Source organism: Podarcis erhardii (assembly GCF_964252035.2).
Source record: "Podarcis erhardii genome assembly, chromosome: 7".
Lineage (NCBI taxonomy): Eukaryota > Metazoa > Chordata > Lepidosauria > Squamata > Lacertidae > Podarcis > Podarcis erhardii.
The window spans coordinates 59,627,376-59,650,421 of record NC_138511.1 but is presented as its reverse complement, the minus strand read 5'-3'; the positions used below and the strand labels follow the sequence as shown (position 1 = coordinate 59,650,421).

General features: G+C 47.2%; 1 protein-coding gene across 2 annotated transcripts in view; it reads right to left on the bottom strand.

Moving 5' to 3' along the window:
- The window catches only part of NHSL3 (NHS like 3), a 56,097-nt gene that overhangs the window by 27,679 nt on the left and 5,372 nt on the right, over positions 1-23,046 (bottom strand). The window contains exon 1 of one of the 2 annotated variants that reach the window (XM_081870366.1): positions 9,995-10,151. The exons of the other annotated variant lie outside the window; for it this stretch is intronic. Coding sequence (XP_081726492.1) covers positions 9,995-10,082 — 88 coding nt within the window. The 5' untranslated portion in view covers positions 10,083-10,151. Of the gene's footprint in view, positions 1-9,994; positions 10,152-23,046 lie in introns of those variants that run through there. 2 annotated transcript variants of the gene reach the window in all.

The window sequence follows — 23,046 nt, the reverse complement described above, 5'->3', positions numbered from 1 at the left end:
GTTTTTGTCTATTACTATGGTATGCATTTTTGTGTTTCTCTATTGTAAACCGCCCTGTAATCCTCAATTTAATAATGGAACTGTTGAGTTGGAAGAGACCCAAAGGGTTATCGAGTGCAATCCACTCCAGTGTAGGAATCACAGCTAAATCACACTCTGCTGTGGGATTTCCATGGGCAGTGTATCGTGTTCACAGCAAAACTCAAAGAAATGCTCTTGTGCAGCCTTCCTCAACCGGAGGCTTTCCAGGTGTTTTGGACTACAATTCCCATCAGTCCCTGCATGATACTGCTGGACTGATGGGAACTAATATATTCATATATATATATATATATATATATATATATATATATAGGCAAATTCCAGATAGATAGATAGATAGATAGATAGATAGATAGATAGATAGATAGATGGATGATAGAAAGATAGACAGACTGACAGATATCACATTCGGACCACACATCACTCAGGGAGCTATGGGAAGGGGCTGCATCACAACTGCCTCTCCTAAACTAGATATGCAAGAGTCCCAAGGAACAAAAAGCCTAGAACACAACTGATGCTTTGGTAATACAGCAGTACCTCGGGTTACATACGCTTCAGGTTACAGACTCCACTAACCCAGAAATATTACCTCGGGTTAAGAACTTTGCTTCAGGATGAGAACAGAAATCATGCAGCGGCAGCACAGCGGCAACAGGAGGGCCCATTAGCTAAAGTGGTGCTTCAGGTTAAGAACAGTTTCAGGTTAAGAACAGTTTCAGGTTAAGAACAGACCTCCAGAATGAATTAAGTTCTTAACCCGAGGTATCACTCTGTTTGAGTGTTATTGGAGCGGAGCAGAATCTAAAAAGTACAGGCGCTCTAGGGTCCCTTACAACGTCACAAATAGGGCAATGGGGTGCAATTCTGCCACATGGAGGTACCCTGTGTCGAGTCAGCCCACTGCGGCATTTAGCTCACTAGTCAGCCTTTGCCAACCTGGTGCCCCTGGCAACTGGCATGCACAATTTATGCCTTGGATGACACAGCTGTGCTGGCAGGTGCTGATGGGAGTTGTAGTTCTAAATATATGGAGGGCACTGTGTTGGAGAAGGGCTGGCTCTACCTCAGCTATCAGCCCCTTAATGGAACCCTCCTCCTCCCCACAGAGGTAGGTGCAGGCGGCAGCTTTCGGGGAATGCCGAAGATGCACTTTTTCCACCCTGTCCTTTGACACGTGAGATGTATGTTTTCAAGGCCCACCCTATTCCAGTGGCTGCAATTTGTTTTAATTGTTTTTAATTCTGACTTTTAAATGGCTATGAGCTGCCCTAGGACTTGCTGGTGAAGGGCAAGTAAAAAAATTAACAACAACAGCACCAAACAATAACAGGAACTGCCTTTCCCAGCCTTGCTACCCTTTTGACCGGAGATGCCACTGGCTTGACCTTGGGACATTTTACCTGCCAAGCAGGTGCTGTTCTGCTGCCCATCACCTGGGGCTCTTCCTCTCAAACTGCACACCTCTCTTCTCATTCTGGAAACTGGCTTAGAGGGGAAAAAAGAAGTTCCTTCTGCACACACCCACCCTTCTAAATCAAAGAGGATTAACAGCTGAGGAGGCAGAGAGGGGATATGATAGCCTCCTTCAAATATCTGAAGGGCTGTCAAATGGAAGACTGAGAAAGCTTGCTTTCTGCTGCTCCAGAAGGGATGATCCAAACCAATGGATTCAAATGACAAGAATGGAGATTCCAACTAAATCCTAAGAATAACTTTCTGGTGGTAAGAGTGGAAGGGACTCACTAGAAAGGTGGTGGACACTCCTTCAGTGGAGGTTTTTAAGCAGAGTTTGGATGGCCATCTGTCAGGGATTCTTTGGCAGCAATTCCTGCACTGCAGGGAGCTGGTCTAGACACTTCTACAGTCCTGTGAATTTGCCTGGGTAGGACTACACATGTTTGAATGGCACAATAGTGATGGCCTCCCAAAAAATTGCCCAGTGGTGCATCTCTGTGCCTGCAAAGGGGCATGGTGGAAGTCACCTTCAAAGGTCCTGGAGGAAGCAGTCCCAAGGGGCTGGTGGCTTTCAGGTGGGTCAGTCAATCTACTCCCCAGCCCTACACTAGCCCCTCGAAGCACTTCCAGACAGGGAATCCCAGACAGGGAAAGCCCACCCCCTCTGTGCTTCAAGTCACATAAGCATACAGGATGCTGCCTTGCCACAAGTTAGACCCAGTGGTCCACAGGATTCAACACTCCCTATACCGACTGGCAGCAGGTCTCTAGGTTCCAGGCAAGGGATATTCCAAACCCTACTTGGAGATGCCATCTGATCAGGGATTGAACCTGGCACCTTCTGGATGCTCTGAGCAGCAGCCCTTCCTGTAAACCAGATGTTTCCCCCCCACACACACACACACCTTGTTCCCAATGGGTGGCATCTGGCCACAGGCTGCATTCCACCAAGATGACTCAGTGGCATGCCTGGTGTGCCCATCCCCCACAAGGGCGTGATCCTGCTCTCCTATCTCCATAGCCTCCAAGGCCTTCCTAGCAGGGGTTCCAGCTAATGTGGTAGCAGAAGTCAAAAGGGGCAGGAGGGAGCTACATCCCAGCTCAGCATGGGCAACAGAAGTTCCTAAAGGCAACCGGGCGGTTTCCAAGGCAATGCACTGCAGTGCAATATTTGGGGCACCAAACCAGGGTGGTATTGAAAGGGGAACTGAGCATTCAAGGGCTAAGACTTGAGCCCAACCTGAAATCTCATTTTAGTTACATGAAAATACACACATACACCCCCTGATTAACTCTCCAAATTAATTCTGGGCTTAACTTGTGCCAGGGCTCAGTCTATGAATAATTTTTTTAAAAGAGTGCCACAAGGCCTGCGCAGAGTGCCTTTCCGTCGTTACTAAATAACTGAACCAGGTCCCTCAATCTTAAGGATTAGGAGTCAAAACGATGCCTAGTTATGGCATGCTAGTCATGGCAGAACCAAAATATTCAGTGGGTGTTTGCTTGAATACCACCCCCACCCCTCGGTTCAGAGTTTTCTTCTGCCCCCTTCTGGCCACCTAGAGGAGATGCAGCAGCCAAAGGCATAGAGGAAGACCTCTTGGACCATCGCTCAGATCAAAGGCTGCTTAATGCATCCAAGCACCTAATTGCTAAGGTCCTGGTATGAGGAAGAAGAAACATTGCAAGCTTCCTGGAGCAGAGGAAAGGAAAAACCAGCTGGGCAAATGAACAACCCTACAGTCTGCATTCAGTGCCAGGGCTCAGCCAACAAAACAAAGAAGGGAACTCCGCTAAACATGTGCAGAGTGCACCAGCCTGTCCAGTGACATTTCCTGGTGAAATCTATTGTTTTGAACATGACACAATTTCACAGTTGATCGGGGGGCGAGGGAATCAAATATAACTTATTTAATGCATTTTAATGTAATATTTCCTCCAAAATGGCTCTAACCCTCCCGCTACCCACATTTTTTATTCCCACAATAGTCCTACACATATAAGCCCTACACACGAGGAACCAAGGCACAGTCATGGGCATTGAGCACATGCACACACCTCTACTTGCTCTCCCTCATTTCAAGGATGCCCTGGTGGATTGTATCCCACAATGACAACACCTTCCCCAATTAATTCACTGTTTTGAGGCAACTACTTCTCCTGCCCACTTTTCGGCCAAGACTCTCCCATTTCTCAGAGACTGGAAGTACAGGGAGCCAACCGCACCACTGCCCTTCCTTTTTTTGCTACACACGGAGAATTGGGGGGGCCCCAGGCAGCCTTAGACCGTCCTGCAGGGGCAGACACACCCCGGCCCCCACCAATCGATCCCAGCTGAGCGCCTGAAAAACCGCTGAAGCAACACAATGCACATTCTTTTGCTCTGCGGCCTCCGATGATCGGTTGCTATGGCGCTAGGACTGAGAACAGACCAAAACGCGCTCCACGTTTTCCAGACAAACGCCTGCCCCACCGCCACCACTCCCTGCTATCGCCCTCTCTCTGTTCACACATGTGGCCGACTCTTCTGCCACAATATGCCTTATCAGCAGAGGCCCCGTCTCCTCCTTTGTCAGAGGATGAATGTAGCATTCAAAGGAAGGGCCTCCGTCTGGCCTTGCCCACATCTCGCTGGATTGCTATGGGGACTGACAACACACAGGCCTACCTGAGATAAAAGACTGCTCTCTTCTGAGGCACTGGCAATATTTAAACTTCTCTTTCTTACCCTTACCCCAGGAAAGGTTTAAGTACAGTGCTGTGGCCCCATGCCCTCATGTTCTAGCAAACCCCTGCTGTAAGCAAATGGCAGTCTTGAACTTATTTAGCTGTGAGGAGATTTGCTTGGGGTTTTTTTTAAGGGGGGTGCTGTTTGCCACCCTGGGCTCCTTTAGGGAAACAGAAACAACAGCAACAATAACAATTATCATCATCATCATCATTATTGTCTGGGATCATGCCACTCATCCCTTTCTATACAGGATGTGAAATGCTTTAGTACAGCCTTGTTGGCTGGCTGGGGCTGATGGGAGTTGTTGTCCAACAACATCTGGAGGGCACCAGGTTGGCAAAGTCTGCTTTAGGAACACAGGAAGCTGTTGCCTTATGACCATTGGTCCACTTAGCTCAGAATTGTCTATGCCAGATGTTCTTGAACTCAAATTCCCATCAGACTCAACCAGCATGCTCAATAGGCAGGGATGATGGGAGCTGGAGTCCAGCAGCATCTCATGAGCAACAAGTTCAACATGAAAAGTGATGGCCACACCAACATGGATGGGTTTAAAAGAGGATTGGGCCGATTAATGGAGGGCAAGGCTATCAACAGCTAATGCTCTGCTTTCACAGCTGGGGGCCATAATGCTTCTGAATCCCAGTCTCTGGAAGCCACAACACAATAAGCAGGAAAGTTTTCCAATTGCTGCATTTGTTTGCGGAATTCCTGCTTGTTGCTGTGCTGCTTAATGCACAGGCTAACCCCAGATGAAGTCCCTCTCTTTTTAAAAAATGACATTTTAAAATTATTTCCCTCCCCTTTCTTCTGCCCAGCATCTGCATGCACAAGCTTCCTAGGTCACCTCTAAACTGTGTGGATTCCCTGTATGTCCTGGAGAGTGTTCTGAACCTGGGCCCACTGTGTATACCTTGTATGCCACTTTAGCAACCAACCTCAGCTTTGGCCATGCACTACAAGACAGAAGGAAGGCGTTGGGACAAGCAACAAGCTGAGCCCAATGCAAACCTCAAACCATCTGCTGCGGAACAGTCTCGCGCACTTCACAGAGTATCGCGAAGGTCAAGGTCAAAGGACTCCACATACTAGACATGACACCATTCATGCAATTAGCAATTTGTGGGTGATGTTGGTTTGTCTGTACTAAACTGCAGATTAGGATGCTGCTGGAAGCAGGGGAAGGGGGCCTTTAACACTTTGCCAGATCCACCCTCCTGCATTCCCAATCCCAATGCCGTATCTGCTATTCATTTTTTAAAATATAAGAAAGCACTTGCACAATTGCTCATTGCTCAAATGGTGTCATGTCTAGTTTGGCCCTCAGCCTGTACCTTTATGTAATTGTAGTTCCAAAATGGGGAAATTTTGCAGACTGCACATGTGGAATGGGAAGGGCAGGCGGTTTAACAGGAGCACAGAATAGGGATTTCTGCAGGCACCTGTTTGTCTCAAGTCCCTGCAAGACAGAAAGGCCACATCTGCCCAGATTCCCTTTTCAATGGAAAGTACAAAAGTTCAGCTCTCCTCCTTGGCATCGGATCCACCAAATTGCAGTGTCAAGGGTACTCCTGCAATGCCAACTTTGCGGGATGACTCAGCCGCCACTCCATCCATCCATGCCCAGGGCTTATTCCCTCTCTTCAGCAAGACCTGGTACAGTGCCAAGAGCCAAAACGTTGGCATTGCAATAGGTGTTCTTCCACCACTATTACGGCTACACGTGTCACACAGTGTTTTTCCAACGACATCTTGCAAAATACCTTGCCTGGAAAGTCTGACGCATCAGCAGGCAAATAAGCAGGGCTGTCTTGGCCAAGGTCACGTCACAGAAGGGTTTCAGAAATCAGCCCAGGAAGCCTGCAAAACCCATGTCTGACTCTCAGCAACCTTTCTTCTGCCAAGACATCGGGCCAAGTCAGGTGCCATCTCATATCCCAAATCAAACTCATAAAGGTGCTTCTCATACTTGGCTACAAGTGGCAACTCTGAGTTACAGCCGCCAACTATTTTTATTGGTCCTGCTCCCCCTGGGCCTTTCACTGGAGCCTCGCATGCAGAAATCAATCAAACAAGTTGCGGAGGAAGTTTCACTTGCTAGGTTTTTGCATGTCAGGTGGCTTTTAGAGGCACATGACCAGGTGACCACACAGCTTTGAATACAGCCAGGAAAGCAGGACTTAATCTGAGTCAATCATGCTCAAGCCAACCCTGGGCTGTGCTATTGGTGCCAAGGCTCAGCATGGGAAGCGGAAGATTTTATTATTTTAAAAACCCAGTGCTTCTGCCTTTCCATCACCAACAAGCAACTCACAAACTTAAGAGTCTCACATTTTAGAGATGAATTACGATTTATTCATACTAAAAGGGTGGGTGAAGAACGAGGCAAGCTCCTTTTCCTAGCACAGATTTAATGAACATTAAAAAGTTTCATTTCTCAGTTCTTCAGTACAGTTTATCTTAGCAGGCAGATTGATCAGGAACCCAAGGGCGCCTGGAGGGGAAAAAACATCATCCCTGTACAATAACATCATCAGGGAAGATCCTCTAACATTTGCCTGTTTTGTTTATGGGGAAATGCATTTGCAACAACCTGTCCTCTAAAAAACCAGTAAGCTTTGTTGTTAAACAGAGAAGGGGAGAGGGGGCTTTAGTGCAGGGGAATAAACTAACAGCACCGTACGGTAAAAAATTAAGGAACTGAACTTTCCTGTTTACAGGGATTATCACCCCATTTGTGTCAAGGTTTTCATGGGGGGGGGGGGAAACATCAGCTAAACAGAAATTCCTGTTTTGTGGGGGTGGAGGTAAGAGGCCTTGGCTTCCCTGAATCAGCAGCAACACCAAAAACAAAAACTCAGGAGTCCTGACCTCCCCATCACATGCTATAACCACAAGCGCATCAACAGACTGAAAAATAAAGTGAACTTTTGAGTCCCTAATCCAGCGGCTGTTAATTAGGCAAACAACATTTATACTACCAGCCTGCTGGGGGGGGGGGGGAGTACAAAGTGTATTCACAGCCACAGTCTCTCCTTATGCTCCAAAAGACCAGCGCTCAGCACACTCAAGGACACCTGAGCACCAATTAGCTGCTGCTTAAAATCCTTGAAACAAGCAGGGGATTTTTTATCCCGTCTTGCTACACACAGGAGTACCCAAGGCGGCATTAAAAAAATGTATCAAGATATTAACATAAAATTATTATTATTGTAATCCATCAGTGTAACTGACACTTTGCAAGGTGGCATAGGGAAATAAGAGGGGTGTCAGCTGCTCTGCATGTTTAATCTATACTTTGACAATGGGGAGGGAGACTAAGAGGTGGGGCAAGGAATAAAGCAACGAATAAAGCAGCCGTCCTCAACCTGGGTACCCTCTAGTTGTTTTGGACCACAACTCCCATCAGCCCCAGCCAGGAGGGCATTCAGATTGCGGGAGGCTGAAACACAGAGAAACAGCTCGATGAAAATATAAATGTCTGCTGACAGAGGTGGTTTTAGGGTTTGGTCACACGGGGCACCACACTGCAAGGGGCACCACATTAATGCTGTAGAACGGAGCATGACAGGTGGGGGGCAGGGTGCCGAATTTTTGCATCACACAGGGCACTGCTGAAATTTGAGAGTCCAGTGTCCACCACTGCTGCTGGATCAGGCCAATAGCCCATCTAGCCCAGTGGCCAACCAGCTACCCATGGGAAGAACGCAAGCAGAACCTGAGCACAGCAGCAATGTCCCCTCCTGCAGTTTCCAGCAACTGGTATTCAGAAATTTACTCCCTCTGACAGCAGTGGCAGGGCACAGCTATCATGGCGAGGAGCGACGGATAGTTTTCTCCTCCATGAATCTGTCCATTCCACTTTCAAAGCCATCCAACTCAGTGGCCGTCACTGCCTCCCGCAGGAGGGAACTCCACAGTTAACTATGTGCTACATGAAGAAATACTTTCTTAATATCTGTCCCGAATCTTCACATTTGGCTTCATTGAATGTCCACAAGTTCTAGTGTTATGAGAGGGGAAGGGAAACTTTCCTCTCTCCACTTTCTCCTTGCCACGCATCATTTTATGAACTTATATCATGTCACCTCTTATTGGCCTTTCCTCTGAATTAAAAAAAATCCCAAATGTTGCAACCTTTCATCATAGAGGAGTTGCTTCATTCCCTTGAATGTTTTGGTTGCCCTTTTCTGAATCGACTCTGCAATGTCCTTTGGGAGGTGAGGTGACCAGAACTGAAACAATGCTCCAAGTGCAGTCAAACCTGGATTTGTACAATGGCCTTGGGATATTGGCTGGTAATATTGGATGTGAATGAGAAGGTGGGGTTACAAGCTGACCTGGGTGGGGTGGGGGAGCCCTGCTCCTTTGCCTTTAATATCAGAATAATCTGCAGAAACCTATAGACTGAGCTCTTCACACCATGGAGATAAGCTTTCTATTCTGCTAATACCTGTAAGGCTTCTTTTAGAGGTTCAGGCACAGAGGATGGAAAAACAGTTGGCAACCTTAGTTTTGGGGATGGCATTCACACACCAAGTAGTAAAAGGGTGGAAGGCTCTAAAAGATTTTAAGCAAGAGGAAGAGCTTGCGTTTCCCTGGCCTTCTGATTTTTTCCTAATGGATGGAGAGGATATTCTAATCCAGGCCACTGACTCTGCAGAAGAACAGTCCTTCCAGATTAGTTAGGCTGATTCCAGGGGAGTGATCTCCTCTGTGGGGTGATTATATTAGCAAAGCACCAGCCCTAGAAACCCACAAAGCAGCCTCAGGGCTGTTTGCAACACCAGAGATAGCCCAAGGACAGCCCCCAGGTTTCTCAGAACATGGCAGGGAAGTAGCTCTTTTGAAACAGCAAAGGAGCTCCAACAAGGAGAAACCACAACAACAACAACCCAAAGTTTGCCATTCAATGCACAATCAAACCAAAAGCCGCAGCCCAACCTGGCTCTCTGTTCAGTGTTCCTATATGACACGTATGTTTGCAAATGCACGATTGTTATGCTCATCATTTTTAAAAATTATTTCTGGGTCTTTTCTGGTGCTTTCGTAGCTGCCTTACAAATCTGCCAACGGACAAGTGTTATGCAGATCTTGTGATAAATAAAATAAAAACTGAGCCCTGGTTTAATTTCAGAATTGGTTCCTTCAGGACTGCAGAGCACCTTCGCAAATTGCTTTTTCAATGAAACCGGGAGACAGTCTCCCTGGCGTTTTGACGTGCCGATCTTGCAATGGTGAAGTGTATTTCCCAGCTGCAATTTCCTAGCTGGGTCCCCAAGCGAGAGGCGCCAGGAACTCTGGGACAGCAGGGTAAAGAGCCAGGTGCGGAAGAGCATCTCTGGACCTCAGATTTCAGAACCACCAGAGCAATGAGAGCTCCAATTCAACCCTAGAATCTGGCTTCATAGCTAGGCCACGGCTCCGTGTTTTGGACTACAACTCCCAGCAGCCACAGGAAGCTGCTCTGGAGCATGTGAAGACAGGAATGCCTCTGAGCACATGCCAGGTTAGGTCCCCCTCATACCTGAGAAAAGCCAGAGTCCGCCCCCACCGTATCTGCCACTTTGAGGAGGGATGAACCTGGAAGTTAAGGGCCCACAGAGGAGTTTTGTAGTCTGGAGATTTGGGCAGGGGCGGGGGTAAGTCATGGGGAATTTGCCCCTTTCGGTCCCTTCCTCAAAGTGGCTGCCCCACAGCGACTCCCCAGCCACACCCTCCCTGCCAGGCCTCCCGCAGGCTCCCCACCTGACAAGTCCGTACCTGTCTTCAGCCCTGCGGAACGGCCAAAGTTCCAGAGAGACCAGCCCTTGGCGTTTGGGGGGCTCCACTTGTGGTACGAGTTGCCCATGGTGCCCGTAGGTGCAACAGGCACCTTTCCCCGTCTCTTCCTCCTCACCCTGCCCCACCCACCCCCTTGTTGCTGGGGGGAGGAGGAGGAGGAGGAGGAACAGGGTGCTTACATGACTGAGCCAGGCAAGCCTTCTTTCTCCTTGGCTGGGTTTCCGTGGCAGAGAGAGAGAGAGAGAAAGAGGGAGAGGCGCACAGGGCTCAGATCTGCCTTCCCATCCCTGTGTCTCTGGGCTGCTGCCTGCTTTCAGCACCCACTCGCTCCCTCCCTTGCTTGGTCACGGAGCCAATCGCAGCAGGCAAAGGGGAGGGGCGTGTGGGGTGGGGGTTGGCCTCTTGTCTTCTTCCTGCCCTGACAGCTTTGCTGCCTCCTAGCTCCATCTCTCGATCTCACTCCTCCACTGTCACCAGAAGGCTTTTGTTTCCAAAAAGTGAGGGGTGACCCAGCTAAAAGTTTGCCTGAATATTGCACCCCTCTGACTTGGGGGTGCTCACTGGAGCAGGAAAGAGACATTGCACATGCTCCAAAGCCCTGTTCCTGATCTACATGTTTTGAGGCCATGCCCGGGCACAGGTGGGTGCCTTGGCTGACAGAGTCCACAAGGCGGCAGCATTTTAAGGGGGAGGACAAAAAGGTGACTCAGAATCTAGCTATCCTTCACTATACCTGTGGAAGTCCTTTAACAGTCAAAAGCATTATAATTTTACTTGTCTGAAGCTTATCTATCCAGCCAGCCAGCCAGCCAGCCAGCCATCTCAATTCCTTCCTTCACCCATGCACATTCATTTTTTCTCTTTCCCCAACATTCTGTCCCGTTTTAATTTTCTGTTAGCTTTTGATTTCCTTGGTGATTTCCCCACGCAACTGCCAAACTACTAAGGCACAAAGCAAGAGCAGCTGGGAAACAAAACAGACTTTGGAGAAACAAGCTATGGTTTGGTTGATTGTCGCTGGGACAACTCATGGTTTCTTCAACCACAGTTTAATGTAATGTGCAAACCCGGCCATTATTTATCACCTATGATAAAGAGTTCTGATAAGTTTGCACATTCTGGCCCATGCAAGTGCCAGTGCCTTGCATAAGAGGGCCTTAGGTAAGCTGTCCTCTGCCGCGACCTTCCCCACAAAATGAAAATGGTGGCAGCTGCTTCATTAAGCCCATCTCTGGTGGACACCAGGTTAAATATCCCCCCATTTGCAGCCGCCTTCGCTTAAGTTTACCAGTGAAGGTGTAGCAACATCCACCAGAGAACCCTGAGCATAATAGTGGAACTGGTACAGTTGCAAGTGCCTCATAATCCTCACACTGCAGTTGTAATATATCAATCTTTTAGTGTGGCAGCACCTACACTTTGAAACTCCCTGCCTATTGATATGAGGCAGGCAAGCACCTTCACTTCTTTTCAATGCCTACTAAAAACATTTCTTTTCAGGCAAACTTGCCCATATATGTAGAATGCTGACTTGTGTTTTAATCAGTTTTTAGCTTATTGCTTAATTATCTTTTGAATGTTTTAAACAGCTGCTTTACCCGTTTTTATTGACAATTTTATTGTTTTATTCTTTTGTGAACTGCTCTGAGGTTTTTTCCTCACAATCTAGCAGTACATGCATTTTATGGCATGACTTAACATTTGCTCGCAGTTTGGAGGAAGGCTGAAGATCCTGGTGTGATTAGGGGTTCCCCAATATATCCCATGGTCTTCTGTGGTACTAGGCCAGGGGTTTCCAGATGTTGATGGACTCAAACTCCCATCAGCCCTGACCACTAACTATACTGCCTGCCAACCTAGGGGTTGGTGAAACCAAACTCTGCTGGAACACAGGCCTGGGATGAGTTTGGGTGCAAAAAATTACCTATCAGACTATGGAGTGCATGGTGTAAATGTGTGTGCTGACGTGACGCCCCTGTCGCAGCAAGTTGAAATGTGGGAGAAACTTCCCATTCTTCTCACAGCATAAAGACATGCACTTTTATTTCTATTTTTTGCCCTTTGCCCTCACACTCATTCTGAATGCTTCGAGTATTTGGGTCAAGTAAAATGTAGTCATTTCTAATGTGGCTATTGCGGTAAAGTGTTTGGGGGGGGTGGGCTGGGGGGGTGCCAATACAGCTCCTTGCCAAGGGCACAAGAGAACCCAGTCTGCCAACTACAGATGATTGCTGAACATCTGGAGGGCACCACATTATCTATCCCTGATCGAGGCAGATTGGCAGGTGGAAAATACTCAAATTACATATCACATCACAAGTGCTTTTAAAGAAATGTCAGAATCCAGGAAGGGCCTTCGGCAAGTCTTTCAGAGAATACAGGAAACTGCCTTGTACTACTGAGCCAGGCCTAGCATCAGGCCAACAGTGGGACTGTAAGGTCTCAGAAAAATGGGGGGGGGCGCAGTATTTCTTTCCTAGCAGCCCTATTCAAAAAATTATTTTAAAATGCCATAGATTCTAATCTTTGGGCTTTCGGCATGCCAAGAAGGGGTGCAATCTTCTGACTACCTCAAGAGATTCCCTACCCCAAACCCCAACTTGCTCCTTAATCTTGACTAGAAGTGAGGTCCCCTGTTCTGCTACAAATACAAGGAAATCTCACAAATTATATTATTATGCGTACAATACTATACACAAGTTATAAAGCGGAAAGTAACCAGGACATATGCAGATGCATACAACAATGCATATTACTTTATAAAACTCATATGTACTAATATACTGGTAACATTCTTCTGTACAAAATACTGTACAGCATAGGGCTTGACTGTTTTATATACATTTATATGTATAATCTATGTTTTTAAAAATGAGTCATTTTCTATGTAATTAGTCAGGCTTACAAAAAAAAAAGAAGAAAGAAAGAAAGAAAGAAAGAAAGGACACCAGACATTGCACAGGCAGATGGCATATAAGCAGGTCCTGAATATGAGAGGCAATCCATTGCAAGCGAAGCCCAATTGGATTGGACCCAGCAAAATCCACATGTAAATCTATTTCAAAGGGATTTCTCCTTCATCCAAATGCAAATTCTGCTCTACCATCACTGACCTACGGTCCCACCCAATGGTCATAGGATACCCCTGTAGCTGATATTCTTTGCCCCATGGCCCACCCTGTCCTTTAAGATGCCATGAAAGGGAGTGGGTGGCACTGTGGTTTAAACCAATGAGCCTCTTGGGCTTGCCAATCAGAAGGTTGGTGATTCGAATCCGCATGATGGGGTGAGCTCTCTTTGCTCTGTCCCAGCCGTTCAAAAGCATACCAATACTCGTCACTGTGTCCCGTTGCACCAGAAGCAGTTTAGTCGTGCTGGCTACATGACCCAGAAAGCTGTCTGCGGACAAACGCTGGCTCCCTCGGCCTGAAGCGAGATGAGCTCCACACCCCATAGTCAAATTCGACTGGACTTAACGGTCCAGGGGTCCTTTACCTTTGCCTAAGATGCCATGGCAGCATCTGTCCTGCCCCTTGACAATAATTCAAAATTCAAAGAAAACAGAATGTATGAAAAGCAGATGTATGCAAACTGGCAGCCTTGCACTGCCCTAAAAATGGGCACCAAATCTGGAATTTATTTCAGCAGGACACCCCCTCCCTGCCAAGGGCTGAAATCTGTAAAAGGGAATGGAAGGAAAGCTTAATGAGTAAAGCTGATTAAATGAAACTCCTGAGTATGTTATGGGTCATTGGGGGTTAGCGGGTGAAACCAAGTTTTGGGAGAGTCTAAGCAGTTTACAGAAAGGCACTTGAGTTTCTGGGTCTCTCAAGAAGGAAACAAAAACCCTTCTGAGTGAAAACAAAAGCCTAACACCAAAAAGCCTAAGTTAAGATCTGAAATCATTAACAGAAATAAGCTAAACGTTTGCCAGCTATTTCCTGCTGAGACCTGATTTCGGCCCCTGCGGCTTATGCCTTCCTCCTGCTGAAACCAAGATCCAAATCGATGGAAAGAAATGTCTCCCATTCCACCTGCTCCCGTGCAGTGAGCTCACTGGGTTCCATGGGACTTGCACCCAGGTAAGGGTGCCTAAGATGACAGCCCTCACTGAATTGCCCCTGACTTCCTCACCTGAAGCTGGAGAAATACAGAAACTCAAAGGCACCTACACCGGTTTGACAAGTCAAATCCGTTCTAATTCATATTTGTTCAGCTCTTCACCTTCATTTCTCACCCTCTCCTGTGCCAGAGACCATGTCAATGATCATATTGTCTTATGAAAGAGCACGTTCCTCATACACAGAAATCTGACTCCAAAACAATTTGGTGAGTTTTAAAAATCAGATCTCAGATTATGCTGTTTGCAAAAGCATTTCTTGCACTTCCCCCTCCCCTCCAGGTGGAAGAGGCACACCTCTCTTTGTTCAGTCTGAGAAGCTCACCCTGGTTTCCAGCTCAAACCAGACACTGGATTCCTGTTGCCCACATTTTCAGAAATGTCACTCTTGGCCTTCTGCGCCCTGCAGATTAAAAAATTATTTCACAAACACTTGGAAACTATTTAAGCAATTAAGGTTGAGGCCAGCAACAGTGTGATTACTAACAGCTGAAGGAACCAGGAAGCCTTTCTAGCACAGCATGCAATTGAACCCTACGAAATAAATGGCATCTTGTCACACATCACCTTGTCACCAACATCTCACATCTCTGCATTCTTCCTATGAGTCCTGGTTGCTTAATAGACTGATGCAGCTAGAGACAGTGCCAGGTAGGAGTGCAGTCTCCATTACAGGCCCATCTCAGCCTCATTGGGTGGTTTCATTTGGGAAAGCCACTGCTATCTTAGGAATTTAGCAAGCTGTCTTATGCCTAGCCAAGCCAATGGTCCCTCTGAACCCAGAATTGTTCTCTACCTCTGAGCCAGGATCCCTTTAGCACTGTTACCTGAGGACCAAATTAGATGTGACTTAATTGGGCAATTAATGACTTAATAGTGCAATTAACATGCACTACTGAGTTTTTTTACAGAAAAGTAAACAGCAGCCAAGCAATGGAGGGTGGGAGAAGAAATTGCAGCATCTGGCCCTTGCAAATTAGGGAGAGTTAAACCCTTTCTACTTGAAACAGTCTCAGTGAAAATGCTCCCTTTCCACATTTTCTGACTTAATGCTAAAAGATACAACTCTTTCCCCCAGCCTTTGACAGCTAAAATATTCTTTTTTGTGGGACTCACCTATTTCTGCTGAATGTATACTCTTCTGTTCATCTGGAATGGCTTACCTTCTTTTTTTATCATTGTAATGGTTTTATAGTAACTTTTTTTTGAACTGCAAGTTATATTGTTGTGACCAACCCTGCAGCTTCATTGCAGGTAAGAAATCTGATAGATGATAGATAGATAGATATGCTGATTTATTATATCCTGCTCTCACCTGCTGTTTCATGTTCACTTGAAGCCACAGCTGGCCCAAGACATTTTGCCGCACTTTGCCTAACGACCAGGCTGGCTCTGCTTCAGGCTGCCTCAGAATGAAGTGGAGCACTGATCCATCTGGCGTTCCCTGCTCCGCTTAGGGAAGACTCTCTAGGCTCCTTAGCAGGACTCTTCCCCTTTCCCAGGGGACTCTGCCACTGAGCTGTGCCCTCTACCACTTTGTGCCCAGCTCTGATGGATTTTCCCCAGCCCTGCTGCTAGGCATCATTTGGTCTGGGAATGGCCTGAAAACCAGGCCAAGTGTGCTGTGCTGCTCCCCCACCCCACTGATATTACACAGTAAGGACAAGGGGTCCACAACTGATGCAGGCGGTGCCACTGTGCCAGGCAGATCAAGAAGCAGGAGCCTACCTAGAAAAACTGAAAGAAGAGCCCTAGTAGATTAAGGGGGCAGGTATCTAGTTCAGCATCCTGCTCTTTCAGTGGTCAACCAGATGCCCTAATGGGAAGCTGAAAAGCAGGACTTGAGAGCAAGGGTACTCTCCCAACCTGTGCATCTCAGCAACTGGCATTCAGAAGCATGCTGCCTCCAAAAGAACTATCATCAGCACTCGAAATTCACCAGGCACCTGGTGCATTTTGCACCTGGCTATTGGCCACTTGCGACCAAGTGAAGATGTTTGGTTGCCAGGATGGCGCCTGACGTCTCCACCATCTGGAGGTGCATGCCTGGGGATCCTTGGATCTTGACTGTTTTCAGATACTGACAACACATCCTGTAGAATTCTATTTGTTATATTTGATCAGAAAGAATTTCAGGAGCCAAAAAGTCATATTGAGAAATACGACTTTCGAGATGTCTGGCCCAAAAATGACAACTAGGCATTCCGTTTTGGCGACTGCAACCCTGGTTTAATGAGCCATTTGGTGTCTAGCTAATATATCTGAGTGTCTAACACTGGGTAGCTTGGTCAGTGTTCCTCAGAAGAGGAATTGTATGGAAGCAGAATGGCCCTTTTCTCTACAGTACTTGCTTGCTTGAGTCATCTGGATCTAGTCGCTTTGCAGATGCCTTGGTATGCCATTTGTGGCCTGGATTATGGGAGTCAAATCTTGGGGTGGAGGGGGTGGTGTTGATGCCCACAGGCATCCTGCCTTTGGACCAAGCTTACAGGTCTCTTTCATCCCTTGTGATTCAACAAAGTAACCTCAAACTCTCTTTAAATTTCACACCCACTCAAATTCCCAGGTATTCCTTGTACAGGAAAAGAGACATGAGCTTCAAACTAGCACTGCTCTGTGATGAAAATGAAGTGCACACAAGACCATGTATTTCAACGCTTGCAGGTTTTGCAGCAATGCAATGTCAGATCCTGTGTGTGTAAATGCACAGCTGGGGTCGGAGGAGAAGGAGAATAATCCCATTTGTTGGGAAAGTAATTTTTCAAAGTTGGCTGAATTTTCACTTCCAGGTTGTGTAACCCGTCATTCATGAAAGGGTTAAGCGGACTGTACCCTTCCTTTTTGAGGAGCCAAGAGATGGCAAGGATACTATTTATTAACAGAAGAGAGGAACTCAGCCAGGTAGCTGTAGGGGAAAATGCAGTTTAAAAGCAGCAGTTGGGATGGATGTTTGTATAAACAGGGAGGGTCCCCGACTGTTTCAGACTTTTAAAAATAAAAGTTACCAGGAGCCTGCCTAAAGGAGGGAAGGGAAGATACTTCAACAGCACAGTGTTATGCATTCTCTCATCTTGTGCACACCATATGAGACACACACTTAAACCACAGGGATCCCACAAAAGAACCCTGGGAAATAAAGTTTGCAAAGTGTGCTGCGAATTGTAACTCTGAGCAGAAACTACAGTTCTCTGGATTCTGTTATGGAAGCTTTCTGCTTACTTGTTTCCAGGTAAGGATGTCCAGGCCAAGGAAGGAATGGGGAAAAAAGCAGGGAGCAGCTTTTCTTCCCACCAACTGACTTGTGGAACTCCTTGCCACAAAATAACAGCCAAGGCAAGAGCTCCGTTTGCTTTTAAAACAAAAAGAACCCGAACACAGATATAAGCACCAACAGCCTCAGTCTGGGCTCCCTATTATAACCCAGGGTTGAGCTGTGGAAGGAAGAGGCATCTGTGCGCACACATGTTTTCTGTTTATTAAAACAGACCAACTCTTCCTTGCAATTGCAGCCCGCGAGGACAAATAAATATGCAGTTGCAAGCTGCTAAAACAACAAAAACCACAGTGAAGACTTTGGGAAATATTAACAATCGCTCTTCTCTTTGGTCACAGAAGCCCAATTCTAACTGACAGGCACAAAGAGGAACTCCTTCATGGACAAGTTTTTTTCATTATGATAACTCTGCACTGCACAAATGCAGACTGCTTTTTCTTTTCTGACAGCTGGCACCTGTGTGAATTCCCTAGCTGGTCTCCAGAGCACAGAGAAATCAGATATATTTGAGGCAGTCACGCAGAAATCTTTTTTTTTTTAATTGCCCCTGTCCTTGGCAACCCAGCACCCTCCAAATGTTGTTGGACTACAACTCTCATCAGCCCCAGGTCAGCACACCAGCTTGCAGTCCAACAACACCTGGAGGCCGCCAGGTTGGCAGAGGCTGCTTTCACACTCTGTGCAACATGACGGCAAGGAATTTTTTAAAGGAGTTTTCCAGCTCTGGCCTTTGCTTTCACACTCTGTGCAACATGACGGCAAGGAATTTTTTAAAGGAGTTTTCCAGCTCTGGCCTTCCCCCAATCTCAGCTCGCAGCGGGTAGAGAGGTCAAGAAAAGATTCTGTAATCAGCATGGCCTTTAATCAATGGCATCTATATAAATATACAAATTACAAAATTACAGCGAAGGTGCCTTTTAAACCATCCGTTGACAAATTGCACCAATTATTTTGTTAAAGCTTGCAGGCACAGTCAGAGTGGATGGATGTGTGGATAACACAGGATGCTGGAGCAATCATTAAGGAGGAGGGGGCAATTCAAGAGCCCTCGTATGGTGGTAGGGAGAAAACTTAATGCAGCCTTTCAGATGCTTTTGGACTACAACTCCCATTAGTCCCAGCCAGCCATTAGTAAAGGCTGTTTTAACATACGAAGCAAGGGAGATGTCTGTGTGAGGCTCTGGGGGTCCTACTGCAGTAGATAAAGGTAAAGGGACCCCTGACCATTAGGTCCAGTCGTGACCGACTCTGGGGTTGCGCCGCTCATCTTGCTTTATTGGCCGAGTGAGCCGGCGTACAGCTTCCAGGTCATGTGGCCAGCATGACTAAGCCACTAAGTGCTTTCGAACTGCTAGGTTGGCAGGAGCAGGGACTGAGCAACGGGAGCTTAGCCCGTCACGGGGATTCGAACTGCCGACCTTCTGATTAGCAAGTCCTAGGCTCTGTGGTTTAACCCACAGCGCCACCCACGTCCCTGCTGCAGTAGATAGGTGGGAACAAACTGGTCCCAGGAAATCACCTGGCCCAGCACTTGAGAGTTTTCTTCTTAAGAAAAAAGAAAGAACACAAGCACCAGACAAAAATTCACCAAGCACTTCATGCGTGAACACGCCCTGCGAGTCTTCAGAATGGGCAGCTTAGCCAAGAAATCCTGTTTCATGCCTGGCTTGTGGGCAGACGGCCTTGCTGGGATATTTTTGTGGCTCTGCGCCACATACCTGCACTTACCCCCCTGCCTGCTGTATTCATTAGTCCAGAATAGGAGGCATTGCACAGCCAAGGAGAGCGGGCTGCCCTTCAACTGGACGCCAAGCCCCACCAAGCCAGGAAGCTCACTGGGTGACTTCAGCCCCCCTCTCCCCCTGCCTAAGCCTACTCCATGGAGTAGATGTGAGGAGGATACAATAAGGTAAGCCCAAGTATGTTGGAAAGCGAGAGAGGATTCTTTCACCAGCTTCGGCTAGTATCCCAACTATGTCCATTCGTTGACCACATGCACTGCTAATATCAAAGCTGGATTACTGCAAAGCACTCTATGTGGGGCTGCCCTTAAGGTGGGTCCAGAGGCTGCAGCTGCTGCAGATTGCTTAACGCAGCACCCTAAGCCCCAACATGCAATGCCTTTGCTAAACAAATTGCACTGGCTCCCAGTATAACACTGGACCGAGTTTAATTATTTGCTTTTGGTATACAAAACCTCTATTGCCACAGTACATATTTTAAGCCCTTGGAAAACGCCTTAACTCAGCCAGGGAACTATAGTCCTAGGCCAGCCTTCCCCAACCTCCAGATGGTGCTCTCCAGATGGACTGGACTACAACTCCCATCAGCCTCAGCCAAGGCTGGGGGAAGGCTGTTCAGTGCAGAGGGTCCTGTCCTGGTGGCCTGAGTGGGGGATTGAACCTGTGCACCAGCAGTACAGCTCCAGGCAGTGCCCTCCCCTTCCTGCACAAAGCTGAGCATAACACCAGTACATGTGGTGGAGGGAGGGAGGTGTGACATCTAAATCGCTTTCAAACTGGTTTGAATTTCAGCATAGAGGCCCTTTACATATTTGTGGAGCCAAGGCCCTTTTGCAATGATCCCTCTTGGGTGCCTAGAGCAACAGGTGTCTGGTCTTGGCTGACCCACAGTGGCAGGGTCTAGTTCACAAAGGGAAACAAACAAACAAAATTGGCCCTTGAGAGTTGAGCGTAGATTTTTCAACACCTGGAAGGCCCAGCTCCATCAGGTAAAATCCACACCCCAGCCTGTAAAAAGGGAGCAGGAGGGTCATGCCTTGTGGAGTATCCTGCAAACTAGATGCAATATACAGAAAGGAGGAACAGAAGCAATTAAAAGGGGCAAAGCAGCTACCCTTTCCTTAGCAGTGCTGGTGACAAGCTGAATTGTGTGCAAGGATCTGAGTTCAGTTCAAGGTTGAGCAGCAAACCAAGGTTGTGTCAGCAAGCTCAGCCAGACCGTCACTCTGCAAACAGGCAAAGTTGTTGCCTGGGGAAGCAGCACATGGCAACATCAGTGGCATTGGGTTTCTGCAGACTGTTGTTGTTGTTGTTGTGAGCTTAAGGGCAGGCTTTCCTTGGGAAAGGAGCAGAGCAAGGGGAACACCACTGAGACCCATGCTTTCTAGGCATAGAACAAGAGGAAGTGTTGATAACACGCTCTCATTAAATGTATATCCTGGGAAGGGATGCTACTTTTGCATGGAGCCAATCCTAGGTCCATTCCATCCATAGGCTTTTTGGGGATTGAAAACATTTACACATACTTCTTCCCCTAAAATATGTATTTTGTACTATTTTCCCCCACCCACCCATATGAAATAGGCATTTTTGTGCACTTTTGAACCGAACTACAAAATTCAGAGAAGGGTGTAATCCAATGGACAGCTGTGTTCAAGACTAGCATATTAGGTTGGTTTGCTTCAAAATGTGGGCGAAATTGATTTCTCTTCCATTTCCTACATTTCAGACGCATCTCTTAGTGTGGATACATACCTAGTGCCTGTCTTGCCAGACAGAAGACTGAGAACAGAAGAGATATCAAATCAAGGAGCGGGAACCAGCATCATTTCAAGAGCAGAAAAGTCAGCATGGAGCTGAAATTCTCTCTCTGCCAACCTTTCCCAACCTGGTTCCCTCCAGATGTTTCAGACTCCCATCACCCTCACCCAACACAGTCATAAAATGCTGCTGGTGGGAGTTGTAGTCTGAAAGATCTGGAGGGCACCAGCTTGGGGAAGGCTGGTCTACACCCTCAGCTGGAAACTTTATGGTCCTCTTGCCATCTGGGCCATCAGCTGCATCCTGCTGTAACTGCTGGCAGTGGCCAGCCTGACCGCCATTCACATGTGGCGGATCCAGTCCCCACCTGAGCATAGGCAGCTTCAGCCACGCTGCCCAACAGTGGAATGCGCTGCAGCACCCCAAATTACATGAAAGAAACTAGTAAAGACCTAATAATAACCATCTCAATTTTTATAGGTCTTTCACTCTACTGTCAGAAGGCGCTATAAACCAGTCGCCAAGTTCCTGCCCAGCTGGAACTGCACCGGAAGGCCTTGCCACCCACCACAACACAGAACGTGACCAACCCAAGGCCACGTGGCCGGCAGTCACCATCGCCCTGGGAAGCTCATCTCCTAACTAGGCCATGGCAGCTTCTGAGCCCTGCCTGGTAGGAGGTGAGCAGCTTCAGCAGCTGGAGCTGAAAGGGTTGAACAGGGTGTGGCTCTTCCGCATTATGCTTCTTGAAACCAGAGACTATGTTGTGATGACAGACTTTGGTGATTTCATCCAGCAGCAGCAGCTCATGGGAATCGTAACAAGCCATCTTGCGTGGGTGAAAGAGGGCAAGGAAAGAACCCCAATGGCTGTTTCCCTCTCTCCTACGTAATCCTAAATATTTCCACCGGCAGATCCTTCTGCCCACATGTTTCAAGCACTTTTGGTTGTTCAGGAGGCACCCAATTTGAACCTTGTTTTCAAGCAGTTGTCCCTCTTTATTTTTCATCTAACAGATTTGTAGACCACTTTTCAGGAATCCCCCCCTCCCCCCCACACAAAATGGCTTGTGAAGAAATATAAGCCAAAATATAATAAAAAATACAATACTAAAATCAACTAAAACCAACATTTGTTTCAGGGCACTACTAAAAGCAACTTCGGCTTTTTGCTTTTTTTTTTTTTTTGCATTTCCTTGCCAAGAGGTCCAACAGTTCTAGAGACTATTTGTGGTCATTTTGACCTTAAAAACCCCTCTAAGCCTGGGGTCTGTAGGATCCCCTACTTTCACATGTGCCACTGAGCCAGTAAATAACAGCTTCAGGATCCCAGCCTAGAGTTCCATCACTTCAGGAGGCCAGGTCAGTCTCAGGAAGCCTTTCTTCCAGTGGCCTCAGGGCTTTGGAATGGTCTCCCAGAGGCAGGATGTATAGGAAGGTACATATTTTGAGAAACTAGTGTGGTTATTTGCCCCCACCTAGAACAGCCATGATTCTGAATTTGTGGCCTGTGCAACATGCAGCCCTGCTCCCCATTGCAAAGCTATGCTCCAGTCACTTACTCTATCCAAACCAACAGTCTGACCACTGGAGCAGCACCCCTCTGTCCCACCAAAGAGGTATGGTTACATCTTCAAAGATGCAAGAAGAGCCTGGATGAGGCCGCAGTCCAGGCATAGGCAAACTCAGCCCTCCAGATGTTTTGAGACTACAACTCCCATCATCCCTAGCTAACAGGTCATGGATGATGGGAGTTGTAATCTCAAAACATCTGGAGGGCCGAGTTTGCCTATGCCTGCCCTAGCCCTATCCAGCCCAGCATCCTTTTTCCACCGTGGCCAACCAGATGCTTCTGCTTTTATGAAGGAACTGATCGATAAGTAATCCCTGAATCTGCAGGATATTCTGGCTTCACTTCTAAGCATTAGGCAGGTGGCGTATTGCCTTTCTTTTTTACCAACAGTCTGCAATTAAATAAACCAAAGTGTCAATAGCACTCTCCTCTCCCCCAGAATCTGAGAAACAAAACTTGCCCTGCACAAAAGCTGCTCCAACTTGTGATTGCCTGCTAGAGATACCCATGCGAAGCAGAGTGCACATCAAATTATAAATTGCAATATAAGGGTTATAGTAAG